Source organism: Dryas octopetala, chromosome 3, assembly GCF_963921425.1.
Source record: "Dryas octopetala chromosome 3, drDryOcto1.1, whole genome shotgun sequence".
Classification (NCBI taxonomy): domain Eukaryota; kingdom Viridiplantae; phylum Streptophyta; class Magnoliopsida; order Rosales; family Rosaceae; genus Dryas; species Dryas octopetala.
The window spans coordinates 27,283,068-27,303,085 of record NC_141368.1 but is presented as its reverse complement, the minus strand read 5'-3'; the positions used below and the strand labels follow the sequence as shown (position 1 = coordinate 27,303,085).

The window sequence follows — 20,018 nt, the reverse complement described above, 5'->3', positions numbered from 1 at the left end:
TCTGTCAAGTTTATCCTTTTTTTTTTTTTTATCAATTTTAGTCACGTGTCAAGCATGTGATTCTCTTTTGAAATATAAAAATGATAACTCATTTCTTCGCTCTTCCCTCCTAACGTGATATATGTGGTTAAAAATGACAAAAATAATATATAAAATTAATAAAATGGACTAAAGTGATACACTTGAAAATTTGTTAAGTATATAATTCAAAAAATAAGTTAATGCACCAAAGTGATACTCGAGGTAAAATTTGTGAACCATTATTATAATTATCTCTCTATATATAAAACAAACAAAAAAATTTTAAAAATAAAAATGTTTTAAAGCTAATTAATTAGTAAATTTGTACGAAGCTAAATATCTTTTTTGGTCTACTACATGATATAATAAGATAAGCAGAACCCTTTATTTTTTAGGCCCCATTTCAAATATTAGTTTTTGTAAAAAATCTCCCAAATCGAAAATTTTTTAGCCATTTGATTATAATAATACCATTTTCATGCTTTTATCAAAACATAGTATTCATTTATTTATTTGATCACAATTAGATGACTAAATAAATGAACTGTTAATTAGAAGTCCAAATAATAAAAAAAGTTAAATCAAACCTTAACCAGTCGAAAAGGTAAGTCAAATTGTCCACCGAACGCTCGGCGGCTTGCAGATGCGAGTGAATATGCTTGTGCATTTGCAAGCAAAACCATGCATCTGCGAGTAAAAAAGATGCATCTTCAAGCAAAAAAATGCATCGACAAACAAAAGAATGCATCTGCAAGCAAAAAAAAATGCATATGCAAGCAAAAAGATGCATTTGCAAGCAATTGCATCAACATGTATCGAGCTCTCAGTAAGCTGTCGAGCCCTCGATGACCTGTTGAGCTCTCAATAATGTAATTTTTACGCTCCGCACGCGCATACACAAACATATTAAGTTGTAATTTAATTTTTTATTTGGTTGAGTTTTTAGTTAAAAATCTTTCAAAAACTGAATTTATGAGTAATTTATTATAAATATTTCTGATTTAGTTGATTTTTTTACAATAATAATCTTTGAAGTGTGACTTAAAAAATGAACGGTTAGGATTAAATTACTCATGTGGTGAATCCAAAAGAGTGGTTGATTTCATATTAATTTGCTTACTATTTAACTTTCAATCTAAAAAATATCCTTAGTTAAATAAATGAAATCCATTATAAGGAGGTTAAATGGTAACTTTACAATCAAATTTTTATAAATTCTAAAGTGCCCTTTGCTAAATACAGCCATTAAAAAAATTAAAAATAAAAAAATCTAAAACACTCGGTCAGTAGAGTTATTGTCCATCCATTAATTAGGAACTTCTCTCTTGCTTTTTTTTTTCTCCTCCTCTTCCCATTTTTCTCTCTCTCCACATCTCGCTTTTCTCTTCATAAACAAAATTAAATTTTGACAAAAAAATTAACAAAATTTTAATTTCAAATAACACATATTTCTTATTTATTTTTTAATAAAAAAAGTATTAGTATCTTTGTGAATGCTTACCAAGAGCTTAGTCAATATAACACATGCTGAAAAAAAAAAAAAGATTTGGTTTATATAATTTGAATTATTTTTTATTTGGATTTTTATCGTTCTAATTGTATCACTCTTGTAATCAATTAACAGTTGTAATTAAGTTTAAATCATAATTTTTGTGAAATCACTTGACAAAATGTTCATGTGGCATGTACTTGCAAGGTTAATTTGAGTTGAAGAAGTCTATAATGTACAAATTGAAGGAGCCTAAAAAAAATAAAATAAAACACCTTATTCTTAATAATTAATATTAGATTTCGCAGGCTTTTACAAAAATGTCTTGTTTTCCCACAATTTTTTAATGGTTTCATTAGTTATAAACCCAATTCAATAAGTCCCATTTTTTTTTGTAACCAAAGATGTCTTGAACTAAATTTTACGTATCAAACTAATTCATTGGATCGGTTAAAGACAGACAATTCACGTCTGTCTAAAGAATTTACAACAAATTTTACCTCCATGTTATGAGAGCCTATATAATTTGGCTAAATTAATATGACTTGTTGTCAAAAGTCAAATTGAGATTGACGGTTGTGATTGGATTACACACTGTTCATACGGACCTAGTTTGCTGGATAGCAAGTGGGGATAAATTATAAAGAGGGTCGGTCACATATGGCCAAGCCCACTACGGCACTACCTGAGGTTCACTTCAATAAGATTGGGGTGGGCGTGTGGGCCCACATCATCCTGCGGTAGCTAAAGGTTAGTACAAGACAAGAAATATTACATCTCATTCTTATTTTATTTATAATCTTTATTTATGATTTTACTATAAGAATATATTTTATTTAAGATTAGATACAGATTAATTTATTGTATACCTTTCTCTCACCAAATTTATGTATTAAACACTTGGGTGTAAATGGGTTAATATGAGATTGTCATGAACATGATAGCAAATACCATATTAGCATAGCATAGTAGCATGCTCAAAGTCTTATATAAATTCTATAGTTGAAATTCAATTCAGGCACATGCACCACATGTGTTGATTAAGGTAAAAATTAAGGTTTTATAGATAAAGTTTGGACGAAATTTTAATTTTGAATTTGATTGTAACAAAATGTAAATTATAAAGACTTAATTAAAAAAATTGAAATAACCATCAAACTACGGAGACTAAAATTATTATTTGCATTTTATTTATATTGTTCATGTAATTTTCAACACACGGATAAACTTTTCTAAATCCTTAAAATTGGTGTATAATTTTCTGCATTCAAACGATTCCACCATAAAAAATAAAAAAAGGTTCCACCATCAAGAACAAAAGAATAACAATATCTTTTGTCTATAATAATATTGGCGACGTGAAAAGAGACTAGTAGTATACAAGGAAAAGAATATGTTACTGATGGTTTAGTTGCCTTGAGTCATGATGGCTTTGAGACTGGTTTCAGTTCCACTCCCCCCTTTATTTTAAGTCTGCGGTTAATGTCTTGGGCTATCTAAGCCTATGGGTCTGGTTTGTTAGTTGTTACACTGGATTGGATTGGATTGGAAAGATTATTTTCTTTGGAATGCGTTGGATTGGAAATGACTAAATCTAATGTTGTCCTATGTTTGGTGCAGTGTTGGACTAAGAGGTTCAATAGTCTTATATAGCACTGTTCTATACGTGGTGGAGTGTTGAACTCGACTATATTTTATAGCAAATTACAAATAAATTAATAAAATATTTGAAAATTTCATAATAGTCAAAATATAATTTGGGTTCCCATAATTGTCACATGCACATATTTGCTAATTACATAATAGTCAATTGGCCCGGCCCAATTTGAGTGACCCTATACTATTCTTAGTGTTAAATTATTATCATGCTCTTCAAAAATATTTTGGCTCAATTTTAAAAAAGGTGTCACACAGTCACCAAGTTGGATTTTTCTTCACGTGAACTTGAAGTAGTGGAGGATGAGTTTGGAAATAAATTTGTTGTTACCTCTATTGGAAAAACCTCATGGGATTAATCATAATATAGAAATATTATAGAAAACGCAGCGGAAAGTAACAATTAAAGTTTTTCTTATCAAACCTATAACCTAGGATACGATGATATACAAATATGGAATTCAATACATGAACTAGGATAAAGGAATACTTGCTTTTGTTTATCAATAGAGCTATGTTTGTTCATGGTGATTTTCTTCTACGTTTGGATTCACCTTTAGCACCACAAGTGTCGTGCCTCTAAGAATAGTCCACGAGAATGTGATCCAAGCAAAGTAGATGAGAGTGATGATCGAAATTGCTAGCTCACAATCAAAACTCTTCTCTCCTATGTATGGCCGACTATGTATGTGAGAGGTTTGACTTTCTTTTATGCTCTTCCACAAACTTTCAGGAAAGTGAAAGAACGTATTTGAAAGTCTAAACCTTAGGTGGACTCTCATTTACACTAACTGAGTAGAAATAACACTTATTTACAGTGTAAGTAGGAAAAAAAAAAATTCCTAAAAATCCTATAGTGGGTCGGCCATATAGGGTGGGATTGGGTTGTTGGGATATTTCATTTTTTATTAATTATCCTAAATAAAATGCAAAGTCAAACTTGATTGATCAGAGTTTTATCCAAAACTAATTTACCAAGTCAGTATTCCAATTATCTATATATATATACATATTTATAATTTATATTTTCAAAATATAAAAATATAATGTTTATTATTTTGGGCTTTGCATAAATGCAACCAACTTGGGCTTTGCTTAAGTGAGACCCAAATATTAATTATAAAACCAAGTCCAAATCTAATTTGAACTTTAATCAATTATTCTTAATAATTAATTCCCCCAATAATTTATTAATTAGATCTTCCATATACTGTTCAATTGTTTGGTCAATCATCCTTATATAGAGTGTGACCGCTTAGTACGTTCTAATTCTTCTGGCATTCTCGCAGTGAAATTGAATGTATTCCATGAGAAACATTTTTTAAATAAGAATAATTAATAAATTATATTTAATTAATTAATTCTTTAATACACAAATCATGAGTGACACTTAACAGCGTCTTATGACTACCTAGAATAATTAGAATATCGGTGAACCTATACAATTATAATCTTATCGAAATATATTTTTTTGTCATACAATAACCCGAATATAAACAATGGGACAAGGAAACAATTTGTCAATCCTCTGTAAACGTTCATATGTCTAGACATCTTATAACTGATGTTGTCCAGTCTTATAATTTGAGAAGACCTTTCTCAAATTATAATCTAATGCTCTGACCAGAGTTTTCATGACAACTATCATAGAATGTCACACAAGTCATTCACCTTTTTTATTGACGGTGACAGATTTCTTGTTGTATAACTATAATCCTTCGTACATGAATTACTAGATCCAAGCTATGCGCACTCCAAGTGAAGGTCACGAGTATGGGTACATTGTATAGTCATAGTCTAGTCACACATGCACAAGGCAACCCATAGTGCCTCAAGTCAAAGGTTTCCATACAACATTATAATTAGGGATTCTTGTTTGACATGTCGTAAACCTTTATACAAGAATTCATTCAACAATCGTGTTCAGTGAACTTTTCTTTGATTAAACACCCACTTGTCTATCATATTGTTAATCTACACAAATGATTTGAGACCACAAGTGCAGATATAGAATCACATGTGTCAACCAGCTGCAAATTCAGGAGATGCAACTCTTTCTCTTCTACATGATATGATGACAAGTTCTTTGTCTTTTATGCCTGGATCATCTTTTTGAAAGGCTTGCAATTGAAATGATAGAATTATGCAATCTAAGAAGGGTTGCTGAAAATTTTGGTGAAATTCCTCTAAAGAAAACATGGAAGCTAGGCCAACTTCAGGGGAGTGATGGATGAGAAGTCGGTAATGAAGGATCAACCAGAAATTTCTTGGTTCTTACAGCATCTCCATCCTTAGGGTCAAAGCCCATTAAATTTAAGGTAACAATTGTAAACACAAATTTCCTGTAAATATTTGTATTTTAATAAATTTGAAGGTTACACTCTTTGTATGTTTTCTTTACAAAAGAAGTCCTTTGATTCAATCTCAAATTTTGTGTTGATCAAAGGGCGATGATCACTTGATCTTGAATCAAATAGTTGAATATTCAAGTCTCCTTGAACAGTTGAGATTTGAAAGAGATTTGATTGAGGGCAGTCAAGGCTTGATCTTGATCAATCTTTGACCTTGAGATATGTCATGTGGTAATGGTTTTTTGGCTTTGGTGGTGGAAGAATCGGCGCGTGTGTATTGTACTTATTGATTCTTTACGAGCCTTATGAAGAACTCTTTGAGTGTTTAGGTGTTTTTCTTTTGGCCAAAGAGTTTATCTGATTTTCCCAAAAGTGTGAAGACCCCTATTCTGAACCACGAGCCTATATTTATAGGCAAAAGTGCGATTCTGAATTTAGAATCCCCAATTTGAATTCCTTGATTTGTGGGATTGAGCCTTAATTTTGATTGATTTGGGGCTAATTGGCTTGATTTAACATTTAATATAAATAAATTCCAATAGTTTGGAAATTGGCTAATTAATGCCCCTAATTTCGGTAATTAACCCATTAATGACCAAATATCCCTCAATTTAGCCATTGATTTGATTTAATTGATGTTCTTCTTTGATGTCTCTCATATTTGGTGGCCTGCTTTGTCTTGATGAGTCATGTGTCACATGTGCTTGAAGCCCATGACTTGCACAAATCATCTTTGACTAGCCAAATGGTGAAACTTGTAATTTTCAACAATTTCGGTGTCTACAACAATATTAAAAAGAAACAAAATCAGTGTGTGTTTTGATTCTTTGTTCCACTGGTTGGTGGTTACTTGTGAGTTGAAGAAGATCGATGGTGGGTTTGTGTAGATGGAGAGTCTGAGAACATGTTGAAGAAGATGAGAGGGGGGGGGGGTCAACAAAAAGAATATGAAAATGTTAAGAACACTTTGAAGCCTTGAATATATGGAAGAATTAGTTTTGTTTTTCTTTTTTGTTTTTAATTTTTAACAAGTTAATAGTGTTAAAGGCATGATAAATGAATTAACATGTGTCAAAATATTAAGTAAGAGACACCAAGAGGACATAGGATCCAAACTCATTGAGATACAAGTTTTGATTTGTATAACTACACAAACCCACTTATTTATCTAAAACAAGAGATCAAAGTGATTCAAGTTAATAATTTATTGGTTACCATTCCCAACATTTCTAACACTAGCATAAAAATTAGGGCAATTTTATAAAATAAGCTCAGTTAATGATGCACTCACTTTTTTCCTCATTTAATGATGCACTTAACTTTTTTGACCTTGGCGGGAAAAGTCTTACATTTCATAGCTCTTTGGCCATTTCCCAAAAAAATCCCCCTCACGGTTAATAAAAACTGGCTGCAGCACAATTTAGAGTGGTTGCAGCAAGTTCATTCTTGTAACCACATTTGCAACTTAGATATGAGTTGCATAATAGCTTCAATGTTCTCACACTCAAATTGAATCGTGGATCCAGATATAATTGAGCTATTTTATCAATTCTATTTAAAAGGAAAAAAAAATTAAAAGATTTTGTTCTTTTTCAATGTTCTGTTTCAGATATGAGATTTTGTTCTCCATTACTAGTATAAGTCTTGGTGCATAGCCTCTTGTGGTTTTCAAAGATCAAGCACAATCCTATTGAAGAGATCTAATAGAATAGACAAAAAAGCTCAAATATTGACCATTGATCTAATATCCGGAGAGAATAGCTTTGGAGAGGATCCACAATTGGGATATTGGTTGTGACCCTTTGAATGGTGGCCGCTCCAAAGCTTGTCGTTGTAGGATGATCTTTCTGGTTGGATCTGGGTTCGAGCGACCCAAAGTGGCAGCCATTATTCGACACAACCTCGACCACGATTCGAGCAACGACGACGAACTGATCTAGTGCCAATGAGGCCACCGGAGGTGGAGAGAGAAGGAGAGAACTGATTTTGGGTTTCGATGAGATCGAGAAAGATAAAGAGGTGCGATGGGAGCTCTTTTCGGTCTTCCAAATGTGATAAGATCTCATCCAAATCTTGTATAGATCTGTCTGTGAGATCTACGACTCGGGGAGAGAGAGAGAGAGTTGGTGGGATGGAGCTGGAGAGACAGAATGACAAATTTTTTGCCTTTGATTAGAATATTTATATCAAGGGTATAATAGTCCTTTCAAGTCAAAAAAGGGCTTAGAAAAGTAAAAATTTATTTAGTGTAATTTCCCTAAAAATTATTCATTCTCATTCTTTTGAAATGAGTATGGTTTGACATTCCAAAATGATTCATTCTATGAACGAAGAAGGCCTTATAGGAGAGGAGAAGCATTGACGGGGTACAATACTTGGGTCACACCCCAAGTGAACCTCCTGGTCACCCCAATCGACATGGACCAATAGCACACTTACACTTGTCTGTTTTTATTTTTTTCAAAGAATAAAAAAAACCCATAAACCCAACCTGATTTGGAACCCCAACCCCTCCTTTTTGTATCTTCGGCGCTTCTTCCCCATATCTCTGGCAACCCTTTCCTTATCTCCAGCAGACTTTACATGGAAGTGTAGGTTGTAGATTTGCTAAGTTCATGTGTATATATTTTTTCTCTTTTCAATGAAAATATATTGCAGAAGAGGAAAAATAGGAACAACAGCTTTGGTTATTAAAGAAGAAAAATGTCTAGAAACAAAGACTTCATATACAATGAGAAATTAATTTGTCGTGAATGACCATTATCAACCTAGTCCCAACCTCCCATTTTTCAATCGAAAGTATTCCATCCCTCTTATTATTAAACTCGTTTCCAATTATTGGCCATCATTTCCTTAAAAATCTTAGAGAAAATGACAATCAAAATCCAAATACAAATTCAATCCCTAAACTCAAATCCAAATTCAAACCTTAACCTCAAACCCAAATCCAAATTCACACAATGCTTTTCTCTCTTTGGCCAGAGAACAAAATGGGGGTTGGGAAAGTATTTTGGGGGGTATATGTAGAACCCCCTAATATCTTTAGAATTTAGTCTTTTTCCCTTTAGAGTAAGGTTATGCAGACCATCCTTAACTGCTGAGTTGACCACCCAAACATATTTTTTTCAACTTTTTTCCTATTTTACCCTTTATTGCAAAAACATGATAAAATCATCCAGATCTATTCGGTGGTCATCTACCGAAACATCCATCAATGTTCGGCAGATAAGTGTCGAATAAATACAAATATTTCGACAGATAACTGTCGAATGCCTTTTTCATTTCCATTCGGTAGTTATCCACCGAATAATCCACCAATGTTCAGCAGATAACTGTCGAATAAAATCAAAATTTTTTGTTTTAAGGGTAAAGTTAGAATTTTGAAATAGGGTGGTCAACTTAGTAATTTAGGCCGGTCGGAATAGCCATGGCCTTCCCTTTATTTGGATGTGGGCTACTGGGCTGTCTTTAGGGAAATTTATTGTTATTGCATTTCGTTGTTTCAGCCCATAACAAAAAGAAAAACAAACAGCCCACAAACAAAACAACAAAAAATTATCCCTAAACGGCAACAAAGCAGAGCATTCCACTCCCAGTAGAAAACTTGTCTTACGAAGAGTCGGTTTGTTTACCCTCAATCAAAACCCTCTCTCTCTCTCTCTTTTTCTCTCTCTCTCTTCTCAGAAGATACCCATTTGTTCCTCCCCGGCAATTCGCTCCCGGGGGTTTTTTCCATGCAACCCTATAACCCAATTCCCAAGAAACCTTTTCCGTCACTTTCCCGAGAAAATCCTCGAACCTTCCGTACCCAGTTATCGCCCAGAGGAGGAGGAGTTTGATTGTTGGTTGCGGATATTTATAAACCTGAGCTAGGGTTTTGTGATTGAGGGAGATTTCTGAAGCGTTTGGGTGATAAGGTATTTGTTTTGAGGGCTTAAATTAGGGTTTGTAGCGCAATGGGCAGCGTGGATCGAGCCGATGATCGGACCTTTAGGGTTAATTTAACGGGCGATTCAGTTGTCAAGTTGAGAGAGAGTGTGAGGGAGAAGCTTAAGGAGTTCATGGGGGATTACACCGATGACACGCTTGTGGTACGGACTCTCTCATTTGGCTTAAGTCTCTTTGCGCGTTGTTCTGAAATTTGCGCTGATTGTTGGACTGTTATTTAGTGCTTTGATTGGGGTTTGGAGAATATCTTGGGTTTGGTTTTCTGTTTTTATTTCGGTGATTGGATATTGTTTCTAGTGGATATTTGCCGGTTTTCGATTGATTTGGATGGTAAATTTTGATACCATGAACTGTTTTTATTGAACTGTGGCTAGGTTAAGCTTTCTTACATGTGCTGGCAATGTTGCCATTGGATTTAAGGTTGGTGGTAGAGGTCGGAGATGCTAACTCATAAGCATTGCGGAACTCTTGAAAATTATTGTCATTTAAATCACTACCCATAATTTTGAATACATCCTATTTGTTGGTATGAGCATGTAGAGAATGGTTGCTTTTCTCTTGCTTCTGTTAAGATACCTCTGAGATGCACCAAGACTCCTTTGGGGTTTTTTGTTCAAAGAGTTAATGCCCATTGTTTGAAATGTGAGCAGTAAAGACTAAGGTGCGAGATGTGTGCCAAATATTAATAGGTTTTGGTCTGAAATTCTTTAAGGTGATTGTGTGGGGAGCTCTTGGAGAATTGCTTATGCCCTTTTTCCCTCTCATGTGCTGGTTTTCTCCTTAAGGAGCATTTAGGAAATATAATGTGATGTTCTTGATGGCTGATGTATTTGAATAATTCTCTGGTGGAGTACCGATGAAGGGGGGGGGGGGGGGGGGTGGGGTTTTGTAGAGGTGTTGCCCTTAGGGCTATGCTAACTACTGCAAGGCCCTGGAGTTTTATATATGAATAGTATAGGCTTTAAGCCCATATGGGTTTACTTGGGGTTAAATAAGCTAATTGTTGTTACTTTAAGCTAGGAAGCATCAATCATGAGCATGCCTTTGGAGGTGGTATGTCCAACACACCGGTAGGCATGACACATAGAACACATTGCTTTTTAAGGTGCCCTTAATAGAAAATTTATCATATAATATTAGAAGTTGTTAAAGGTAGAGATTAAAGGTAGTTGCCCCTTACAGGACCATGAAGTTGTTTGAATAGATAGTACTTGATTTTTTCCATCCAATACCCAAAAAATGTTTTCTGCAATATACCTCTTATTTTCATTGATTTTATGGTTGTTTTTTTTCTGTATCTCTATCATGCTTGGGTGGGTTTGTTTTTTGTTTTATGTATTTTTTATTTGAGTAGTGAGTTTAAAGTTTAAACATATGCTGTTATAGTTATTTGCTTTGTGTTTTTAGTGTACCGATGTTTTCTCTATTAATGTGTACCAAGTTCTTTTCTCATTTTTTTATTTCGCACCTATTCTAGTTATAGATTTAACTTTTATAACTTCTATAACTTCTATATATGGTGCATTGGCCAGTTACATGGGTGTTATGTGGTTTTCTCCTTTTCTTCACTTGCGGTTCATTAGGTGCTACTATGTTCTATTTGTGGTCATCTGCTTGCTGTGCTTGATTTGCTACATTTGGACGGGAAGGAATGGTAGGAGATTTGAAGCAGTGGAGCGTCATGTTAGAGATGAAAAATTCTTTTTGAGGACGTTTTTCTTTTGGTTGACTTGTTGTCTTTCTTCTTCTTTTGTCTTTTCTTTATGTTTTCAGGGCTCTTTTAAACTTGTGTACCCTTGATTTTTCTTTAAATAAAATTTACGCACAGAATAAATTTATGGCACTAGAACTCTAGCTCACTTTTCTAATCTTCATTGCAGGAATATGTAATTGTCCTTTTAAGGAATGGAAGGGGCAAAGAAGAAGCAAAGAATGAGTTAAATGTATTTTTGGGGGATGACAGCGATTCTTTTGTTTCTTGGTAATTTGATTATCTTTCCTCCTTTATGAGAAAAGTTGAGTTAATAGATAATGCATGTTTAGCATTTCTACTTAGCTTTGTGACCTGGTCACATTTCTTCTCAGCTATATGATTTAATTATTTGTTTATTAAAATTATTCCTGACAGGTTGTGGGATCATCTGGCTTCAAATTTGGATTTGCATGTACAACCTCAGGATTCGCATTTAGAAGACGTGAGTAAAAGAAAAACCGTATCAGGGGACCAACCTGGAAAAAACGATGCTCATAATCTGGGTTCTGAGCCAGAAAGAGAGAAGTCTAATAAATTATCTAGAAGCCGGCACAATAGGGAGTGGAAAGGACTAGCAAGGGATGCTGCTGAACCCCCTCCTTTTCGAAGCTCTGAGATTGGAAATATTTATGTAGAGGAAAAAAGTCATGACAAAGTCAGTCGTGCAAGGTCTCCTTTGCCCCAGCCTGCAGCTCAGAGGAAAAGGATTCGGCCTGATGAGCGGCAGAATACAAAGGTTGGTATTTTAAATTTTTTTAATATGAGATTGACTCTAATCATTTGATATTGGAGCTTGCATCTGTTTGTGTTTGGTGACATTTTATTCTTGTTGTAATTATCTGTTCTTCAGTTTTATTAAATAGTCATAAATAATTAATATATGCCGATGTGTGGTGGAGACTGCTCATTTTCAGTATTTGACTCTTTTTTTTTTTTTTCATTATTGGATCTGTCTTGTTTTTCAGTATTGGAACTGTCTTGCTTTTCAGTATTGGAACTGTCTTGCTTTTCAGTTTGGAACTGTCTTGCTTTTCAGTATCGAAACTGTATTGTTTTTCAGTATTGGAACTGTCATTTTTACATGAATCGCATCTGCAGATTGGAAAGATTTGTTTTAAGTTGTTTCGTTTATTATTCTTCGATCCATCAGTGTTCCATTCTTGACCATGTTTTATGTGGAAACTGAAATAGCATTTAATCTTTTCCCCTTCATTTTCTTTTTAGAATATTTTGTTGTTGATATCAAGCATTAATTTGCATGTGCTTGCATGGGTGTTAACATTACTGGCTTTTAATATATCTATGGTTTTCAATGTATATTCTGCCCTCCCCCTCGTCCCCTCATCAATGAAAAAGAGGATTTTATGTGTATTTAAGCAAGTTAATGTTGTAGACTAGACTCATTCTCCTCGAAAATTCTTCTTTGGTATAAAAAGTGTGCACTTTGATTATTATTATCCAATTTTCTGAGTCAATAATCAATATCTTCACAGAGGGAACCAGTTTCGCAAGCGAATATTGATGCCCCTCGACGGCTGCTTCAATTTGCTGTGCGTGATGCTCTGACAACCTCAAGGCAATCCAATTCAGCAATGGAGCCTTCATTGAAGCGCCTCCGTTCTGTGGTTTCTACACCCACTGTTGACTCAACATTGGTTGATCGTCCCCGACGAATCCAGTCCGTTTCCAGAGTGCCAAATCCCATGGCAACTGTTGCCAGAGTGCCAAATCCCATGGCAACTGTTGCCAGAGTGCCAAATCCCATGGCAACTGTAATGAAAGCCATGGCAGAAGCTGCTGAAGATGTGACAAGAGTTAAATCTTCCGGAAGTGTGTTTGACCGGCTTGGTCGTGGTATGGATGTTTCAGAGACCAGTGGGCCACTCACTTCATTTAGAGAAGCTGCTACTGAGGATGTTGAATATGAAGATGTCCAAATACTTGAGCAAACCCGATCAACATATCTACAAAGAAGTGAACACAGTGGGCAGTATGTAGGGAATACTATGTTAGAAAGTGATACTGGTTTGGTTTCTGATTCCATATCAGACAATGAAGGTTTTGATGATGTCAATGTTATGGGTCGTAGAGTTACTGATGTTTCACAAACTGGGACATCTGGTGGAAACAAGGGTGAGAATTCACTGAAGGTGCAGAACAGTGTAGCTAAGAATGCTGACAATGTTATGCGGACATCAAGGAATAAAGATTATAGTCGACCTACTGGAGCTGCAAATTCTTCACATAAGCTTGTGAACATATCTGTGAATGTCAATACTTGGAAACCACCTCATCAGGAGCCAAGAGAAGTTGCTGAACTGGATGATTGGAAATCTGTACAGGATGATGAGGCAGGGGTTCCTAAATCTGATTTGCGTGTGATGAAGGAGAATGGCAACCCTGTCTCAGTTGGTAATGGAAATGTAAGATGAACACACACACACACGCCTTACATGTATGTTTATCTTCACTTTCTCAATTTTCCTTTATACTCAGCTACTTGCGTCGGTGATAACAGGCAAATCCTGCTGCAGACTCCCAGAAGTTGCTTTCATCTTCCACTGGTGAGTTTTGGAACTCATAAAAATAGTCGACACTTTTTTTTCCTGCATGTTAATATTGTTTAAAGTGGAGATGCTAGTTTTCCTCCCCAATTTAGGGGAGTTGATCCCTTGTTATTAGCTCTTCAAACGATTGATTCCCTTTCCTGCATTGGATCTTCCTTGATTTCAGCAGTATACAACTATGTATATAATTTATTGTTTTTACAATATTGTGCAGGTCAATATGCTGCTGGTCGTCCTTTGGAGGACGCAGATTCTCGAACTATCTTCGTTAGCAATGTAATAGCTCATCTTTTTGCTCTTCTGGGTTTCAGAGTTTGTCTTGGTTCTCTACGTTCTTAGTTTTGTTATATTTGTTACAAATTCACAGGTCCACTTTGCTGCCACAAAAGATAGTCTGTCTCGACATTTCAACAAGTTTGGGGAAGTGCTAAAAGTGGTGATACTTACTGATGCAGCAACTGGGCAGCCTAAAGGGTAAGATGTGTCGTCTCATAATTCTACTTACCTTTCACAGCTACAAGGCATAATTTTTCCTTTTATTTGGGGACAATACATATTCTTCAGTTACTCTTTTTCTGAATATCGGTACTTGAGCAGGTCGGCTTACGTAGAGTTCACACGAAAGGAGGCAGCAGACAATGCACTATCTCTGGATGGTACCTCCTTTATGTCACGGATACTTAAGGTAATAATTGCAGAAACTACATCTCATAATTTACTAAAAGCGATATCTTTTTGCTATTGTGAGCTCATAATTTATATATTGCCACATATTCGTCCTGCAAGCACAACTTTTGCAACATGGATATGTCTTCAATGACCATTGCATTTTGGCCGTCACCCATCAAGTATTAGACTATGTCAACTGTGATGTGGAATCCATACTTTTTTTTTTTTTTCTTGTTGGTGGTGGGGGGAGGGGGGCGTTTAAATGGAGTTACTTATAGGACAATCCTTACAATCATTATCCCATTGGCAGGTTGTAAAGAGGGGTGCTGCACATCAAGAAGTTGCTCCTGTCATGACATGGCCACGGATTGCCCGTGGTTCTCCATTTGCCACTGCCAGGTTTGCTAGGTCTTCTTACCCAAGAGGCATGCCTGGTGCGTTTAGGCCTCGTCCCCTAATCAAACCTGGAGCCAGGAGCTTGCAGTGGAAGCGGGATACTCAGGCCACTCCTGGTGACAGTGGTGCTTCAGTCTCTGGCAATTTTGTTCCCTCACCAACAGCTCGTAGTCTCACTTATGTGCGAACAGAACCCAAGCCAGAGGGCAGCTAGTAAAAAAATGTTACCTTCTACAAAATGCCCGACTTGAAATTGCACCACTTGTATGCTCAAGGTCGTTTGAAATCCAACAAATTGGAGTATATTCTTTTTGTATATGGTTGAGAACATTGTTGCAAGGAGGTCTGAGGAGGTGTGGGGGAGGCTTCCCTACTCACAATTGTTTTTGGGTATAATTCTTTTGAGTTGGAGAGAAAAGGGGGTTTGGTTGTTCCGGCATGGGAGAAAGTGATTGCTCGGGTAACCTTCCGGAGATGTACTTTTAGGATTAAATTTGTGTATAGGGACTAGGGAGGACGGATAAATGGTTTCTTTTTGAAGGATCATATCTTTTAATTTGTTTTGTAATTCTTATAATTCTATAAACACTAAAAAAAATGATAAAAGCGGAAAAAGGAAATTTAAGTTGCTTCCGAAGTGCACCAGCTAGCTTTATTTATTATTTTCTTACATATATAGTCGATTTAGTGATATCTAGTCATATGTGGCTATTTCGATTAATGAGTCAAAAAGTGTGCAATGTATATTATATTACTTTTAATATGTATGCTATTTGATTGCGAGTGATCACAAATTTCAGCGAAAGAAAATTAAAATTTGTAATCACCAATTTATGATGAAATTTGTTTGATAGAGATAAATGAGGTTTGGTGTTGTAATTCTAGTTTAAGGTTTTTCTATTGTATTACTCTTGCACAAATGACTGCGAGTGAGTAAATGGTAGTGGCACTAAAGCAATGCTGGAAAATGCACCTCAAGATATCACATTCCCAATTATTCAAATATCTGAAAAATGCTCCTGGCCAAAAAAAATAAAAAATAAAAATCTGAAGAATGCCAAAGGGATCAAGAATAGGGGGCCTGGAAAGCCCATGATTGGCGGTTCCCCTATTTGAAAAACATTGATCACCTTCTTTTATTTTGGTTTGAAATTTGGAAAGGAGTTTGAAGAAAAGCTTAAGCTGTTAAGCTTAACAGGAAGACAAAAGGATTTGGTGGTTCAGCTGGAAGAAAACCAAGCCTACATCCACATAGAGACACTTAATCTCATTAACATTATGAAGATAGCATTCTGCTATCTTGGTACAAATAAGGGGCTGGGAACAGCACCCAACGAACAAATATTAAATGCCTCAAAGGGCTACAATAGCCTAATAACAGTAAACAGGCCTTTCTGGCTACTCGAGGAAAGAATAGGAACAGCCACTCATTTATTATTCCAACACTCCCCCTCAAGCTTGGGCGAGAACATTGGCAGATCCAAGCTTGGACAAGATATGATGGAACTGATTGGTTGGAATGCCTTTGGTGAGAATATCAGCAAGTTGGTCGCCACTTCTCACAAACAGAGGCTTGATAATGTTTGCTTGAACTTTTTCTCGTATAAAATGGCAATCAACCTCAATATGCTTAGTCCGTTCATGAAAAACAGGATTGGATGCGATGTGAATGGCGGCTTGATTATCACACATAAGTTGCATAGGAAGAGAGAAACTGACGCCCAAATCTTTGAGGAGATACTGAAGCCAGACTAACTCACTTGTAACAGATGCCATGGCCCTATATTCGGCTTCAGCGCTGGAGCGAGCAACCACAGTTTGTTTTTTGCTTTTCCAGGTAACGAGATTGCCGCCAACAAATGTACAGAACCCAGAAGTGGACTTTCGATTAATGGGATCCCCTGCCCAATCTGCATCACAGTATCCCATGATCTGAGAGTGCCCATGAGGTGCCATTACAATGCCTTGACCAGGGGAACCTTTCAAATAGCGAAGGATCCTTTTAACTGCAGTCCAGTGGTGTGACTTGGGTGAGTGCATGAATTGACTGACCTGACTCACAGCAAACGTGATGTCAGGACGAGTGATAGTGAGATAAATCAACCTACCCACTATTCTTTGATATTTGCTGATGTCGGTTAGAGGTTCTCCATCCAAGTCGAGTTTACCTTTACTTGTAACAGGATTGGACATGGGTTTGACATCAAGCATTCCGATTTCTTTGAGAAGATCCAAGACATATTTTCTTTGGTTTAAAAACAAGCCTTTGGTGGAGGAAACAACTTCAATGCCGAGAAAGTACTTGAGAGTACCCAAGTCTTTGATGGAAAATTGTTGAGAGAGAGATGACTTTAGTTGGGCAATAGCAGTTCCACTGCTTCCAGTAATAATGAGATCGTCAACATAAATGAGAACAACCACAATTCCTGAAGAGCTTTGCTTAATGAACAGGGACGAATCAGCACTACTACGTTTGAATCCTGTGCCTTCGAGAACAGAACTTAGCTTAGCATACCAAGCACGGGGGGACTGTTTCAGACCATAGAGAGCTTTGTGGAGCTTGCACACCATACCAGTCGGAGCTGTGTGGATGTACCCGGGGGGAATGGTCATAAAAACTTCTTCCTCTAGTTCACCATGTAAGAACGCGTTTTTTACGTCCATTTGATGTAGAGGCCAATTGTGATTGACAGCCACAGATAGGAGCACACGAACAGAGTTCATTTTGGCAACAGGGGCGAAGGTTTCCTTATAATCCACCCCATAGGTTTGGGTAAAACCTTTAGCTACCAGCCGGGCCTTATGTCGCTCTATGGTTCCATCGCAATTGAACTTTGTTTTGTAGACCCAGCGACATCCAACTGGTCTCTTATCCTTTGGAAGTGGGACAATGGTCCAAGTTTTATTGTCATCAAGTGCTTGGAGCTCTTCTTGCATTGCTTTACGCCAAATGGGTTGTTTATTAGCTTCATGGAAACTGGTTGGCTCTGTGATCTTTGAGATACAACTAACAAATGCAACATGTGAGGGTGAGAAATTATTATAAGAGAGATAATTGTCAATAGGATACCTGGAGACTTGATAGGTGACAAAGTCTTTGAGCCTTGTTGACTCTTGACGAGTTCTATTGGACCTTCTAGGAGCTGCAGAGGGAGGTGTAGGTACGGGTTGATGGGAAGCAATTGAATTGTTGTCTATGGCTTCCAATTCACTAGTAGCGGGATGTGTAGGCAGAGGACAGTCATCCACAATGGGTAGTGGAATTTGATCAAATAAATTCTCCCCCTGAAGATGTGTCTCTTGTTGAGTTCCAAAGAAAGGTTTGGTTTCGTCGAAAGAGACATCCCGAGAGATAAGGATCTTCTGAGTTAAGGGATCATAGCACTTATATCCCTTTTTTGTGGAGGAGTACCCAAGGAACGCACATGAGGTAGCTCGAGGTTCCAACTTGTCTCGGTGAACAGCTTGAATATGCACAAAGCATTGGCAGCCAAACACACGTAAATGAGACAAGTTCAATCGTCTGCTTTTAATAACTTCAAGTGGAGATCTGAAGTTGAGGACACGACTAGGTAATCTGTTGATTAAGTAGGTGGCAGCAAGGACACCTTGTGACCAAAACTTCTTTGGAACGTGCATTTGGAACAAGAGAGACCTTGTTTTTTCAAGTAGATCGCGATTTTTTCTCTCTGCCACTCCATTCTGTTGAGGGGTGCCTACACAACTTGTTTCATGTAAAATGCCATGTTCAGATAAATACTCAATGAAATTGTTGGACAAAAATTCGGTGCCATTATCTGACCTTAGAACTTTGACATGGGAATTGAATTGGGTAACAACCATGCTACAAAAATCTTTGAAACAAGACAAAGTTTCATTTTTTGATTTTAAGAGATAAAGCCAGGTAGTACGAGAACAATCATCCACAAATATAACAAAATATTTGAAACCATCATGAGAATCAATAGGGACTGGTCCCCATAAATCAGAATGTATTAAATCAAAAGGTTTCTTAGCTCTAGAAACAGATGACACAAAAGGTAATCTGGTTTGTTTAGAATAATGACAAATATCACACTTAAAAAAGCTAGAATTAAAAGAAGGAAACAAAGATTTGAGCACACGGGTAGATGGATGGCCCAAACGTTGATGCCACAAGTTATCAGTTGCTGAGGCAGAAGCTTGAAGTACCCTGGACTGATTGATTGGTTGTCTTACCAAGTACAGCCCATTGGAATAAACGCCCTCACCAATCTTCTTCTTGGTCATTCGATCCTGAAAAACCACAGAATGTGAAGAGAAAATAGCATCACAGTTTAAAGCATTGGTTAGTTTGCCCACTGATAACAACTGAAAAGGAAATGAAGGTACGTAGAGTGCATCAGATAAAACGTTTAAACCAAGTGGATTAAATTTTCCATAGCCAAGAACAGGTACAGAACAACCATTGGCAACGGATACAGACTGATTCTTATCAGCATTTTGAAGATTTTGGAGACCCTGCTTGTTGTTAGTCATGTGGTCTGTTGCTCCCGAGTCTACAATCCAGATATCAGAAAGATCATTATGGGACAAAGATGAAAAAGCATGAAAAGTACCTGGAGCAAGAGAAGTCGCTGGATAATCAGAATTGGATTTCTCATTCCTCCCCATTTGTTGGAGCAGTTGAGTGAGTTGATTGATTAAAGCAGAAGATGAGGAATTTCGGGTGGTAGTTTCTTCTGAAGCAAGATTAGCTGTAAACTTTGGCGGACCTTTGCTATCTGTAGTAGACTTGAAAAAATTTCTACTGTCCTTGTTGAATTGGCGTTTCAGGTGTGGATAAAGAATCCAGCATCTGTCCTTAGTGTGTCGTGCTTGTCCACAATGTTCACATGAGACAGGACTTCGTTTTCCCTTGAAGTCCTTGAAATTCTTATTTTCTGATCGTTGCTTCTCAGTCACGAAGGCTTTTGATTCTGATAACTCAGACATAGATTTTACTAGAGGATTCATGGTCTTTTTCCTCACTTCTTCTCGTTGAATAGTAGTACAAATATTGGAGAAAGTGGGAAGTTCAATACTCATGAGAATATGCTTACGTAGATCTTCATACTCGGAATCCAGGCTGGTCAAAACTTGAAAAATCTTATCTTCTTCTGCACGTTTTAGAAGGGTTGTGTTATCTG

At 36.5% G+C, this 20,018-nt stretch overlaps 1 protein-coding gene across 1 annotated transcript; it reads left to right on the top strand.

Moving 5' to 3' along the window:
* The first annotated feature begins 9,121 nt into the window (after positions 1-9,121).
* LOC147292180 (RNA binding (RRM/RBD/RNP motifs) family protein) lies at positions 9,122-15,480 on the top strand. The gene is made up of 9 exons (XM_086236399.1): positions 9,122-9,608; positions 11,346-11,446; positions 11,594-11,954; positions 12,712-13,641; positions 13,737-13,782; positions 14,000-14,061; positions 14,153-14,259; positions 14,383-14,470; positions 14,765-15,480. Exons 1-9 carry the CDS (start codon positions 9,474-9,476, stop codon positions 15,062-15,064), a joined length of 2,130 nt encoding a protein of 709 aa, XP_086092525.1. The 5' UTR covers positions 9,122-9,473; the 3' UTR covers positions 15,065-15,480.
* Positions 15,481-20,018: the final 4,538 nt, after the last annotated feature.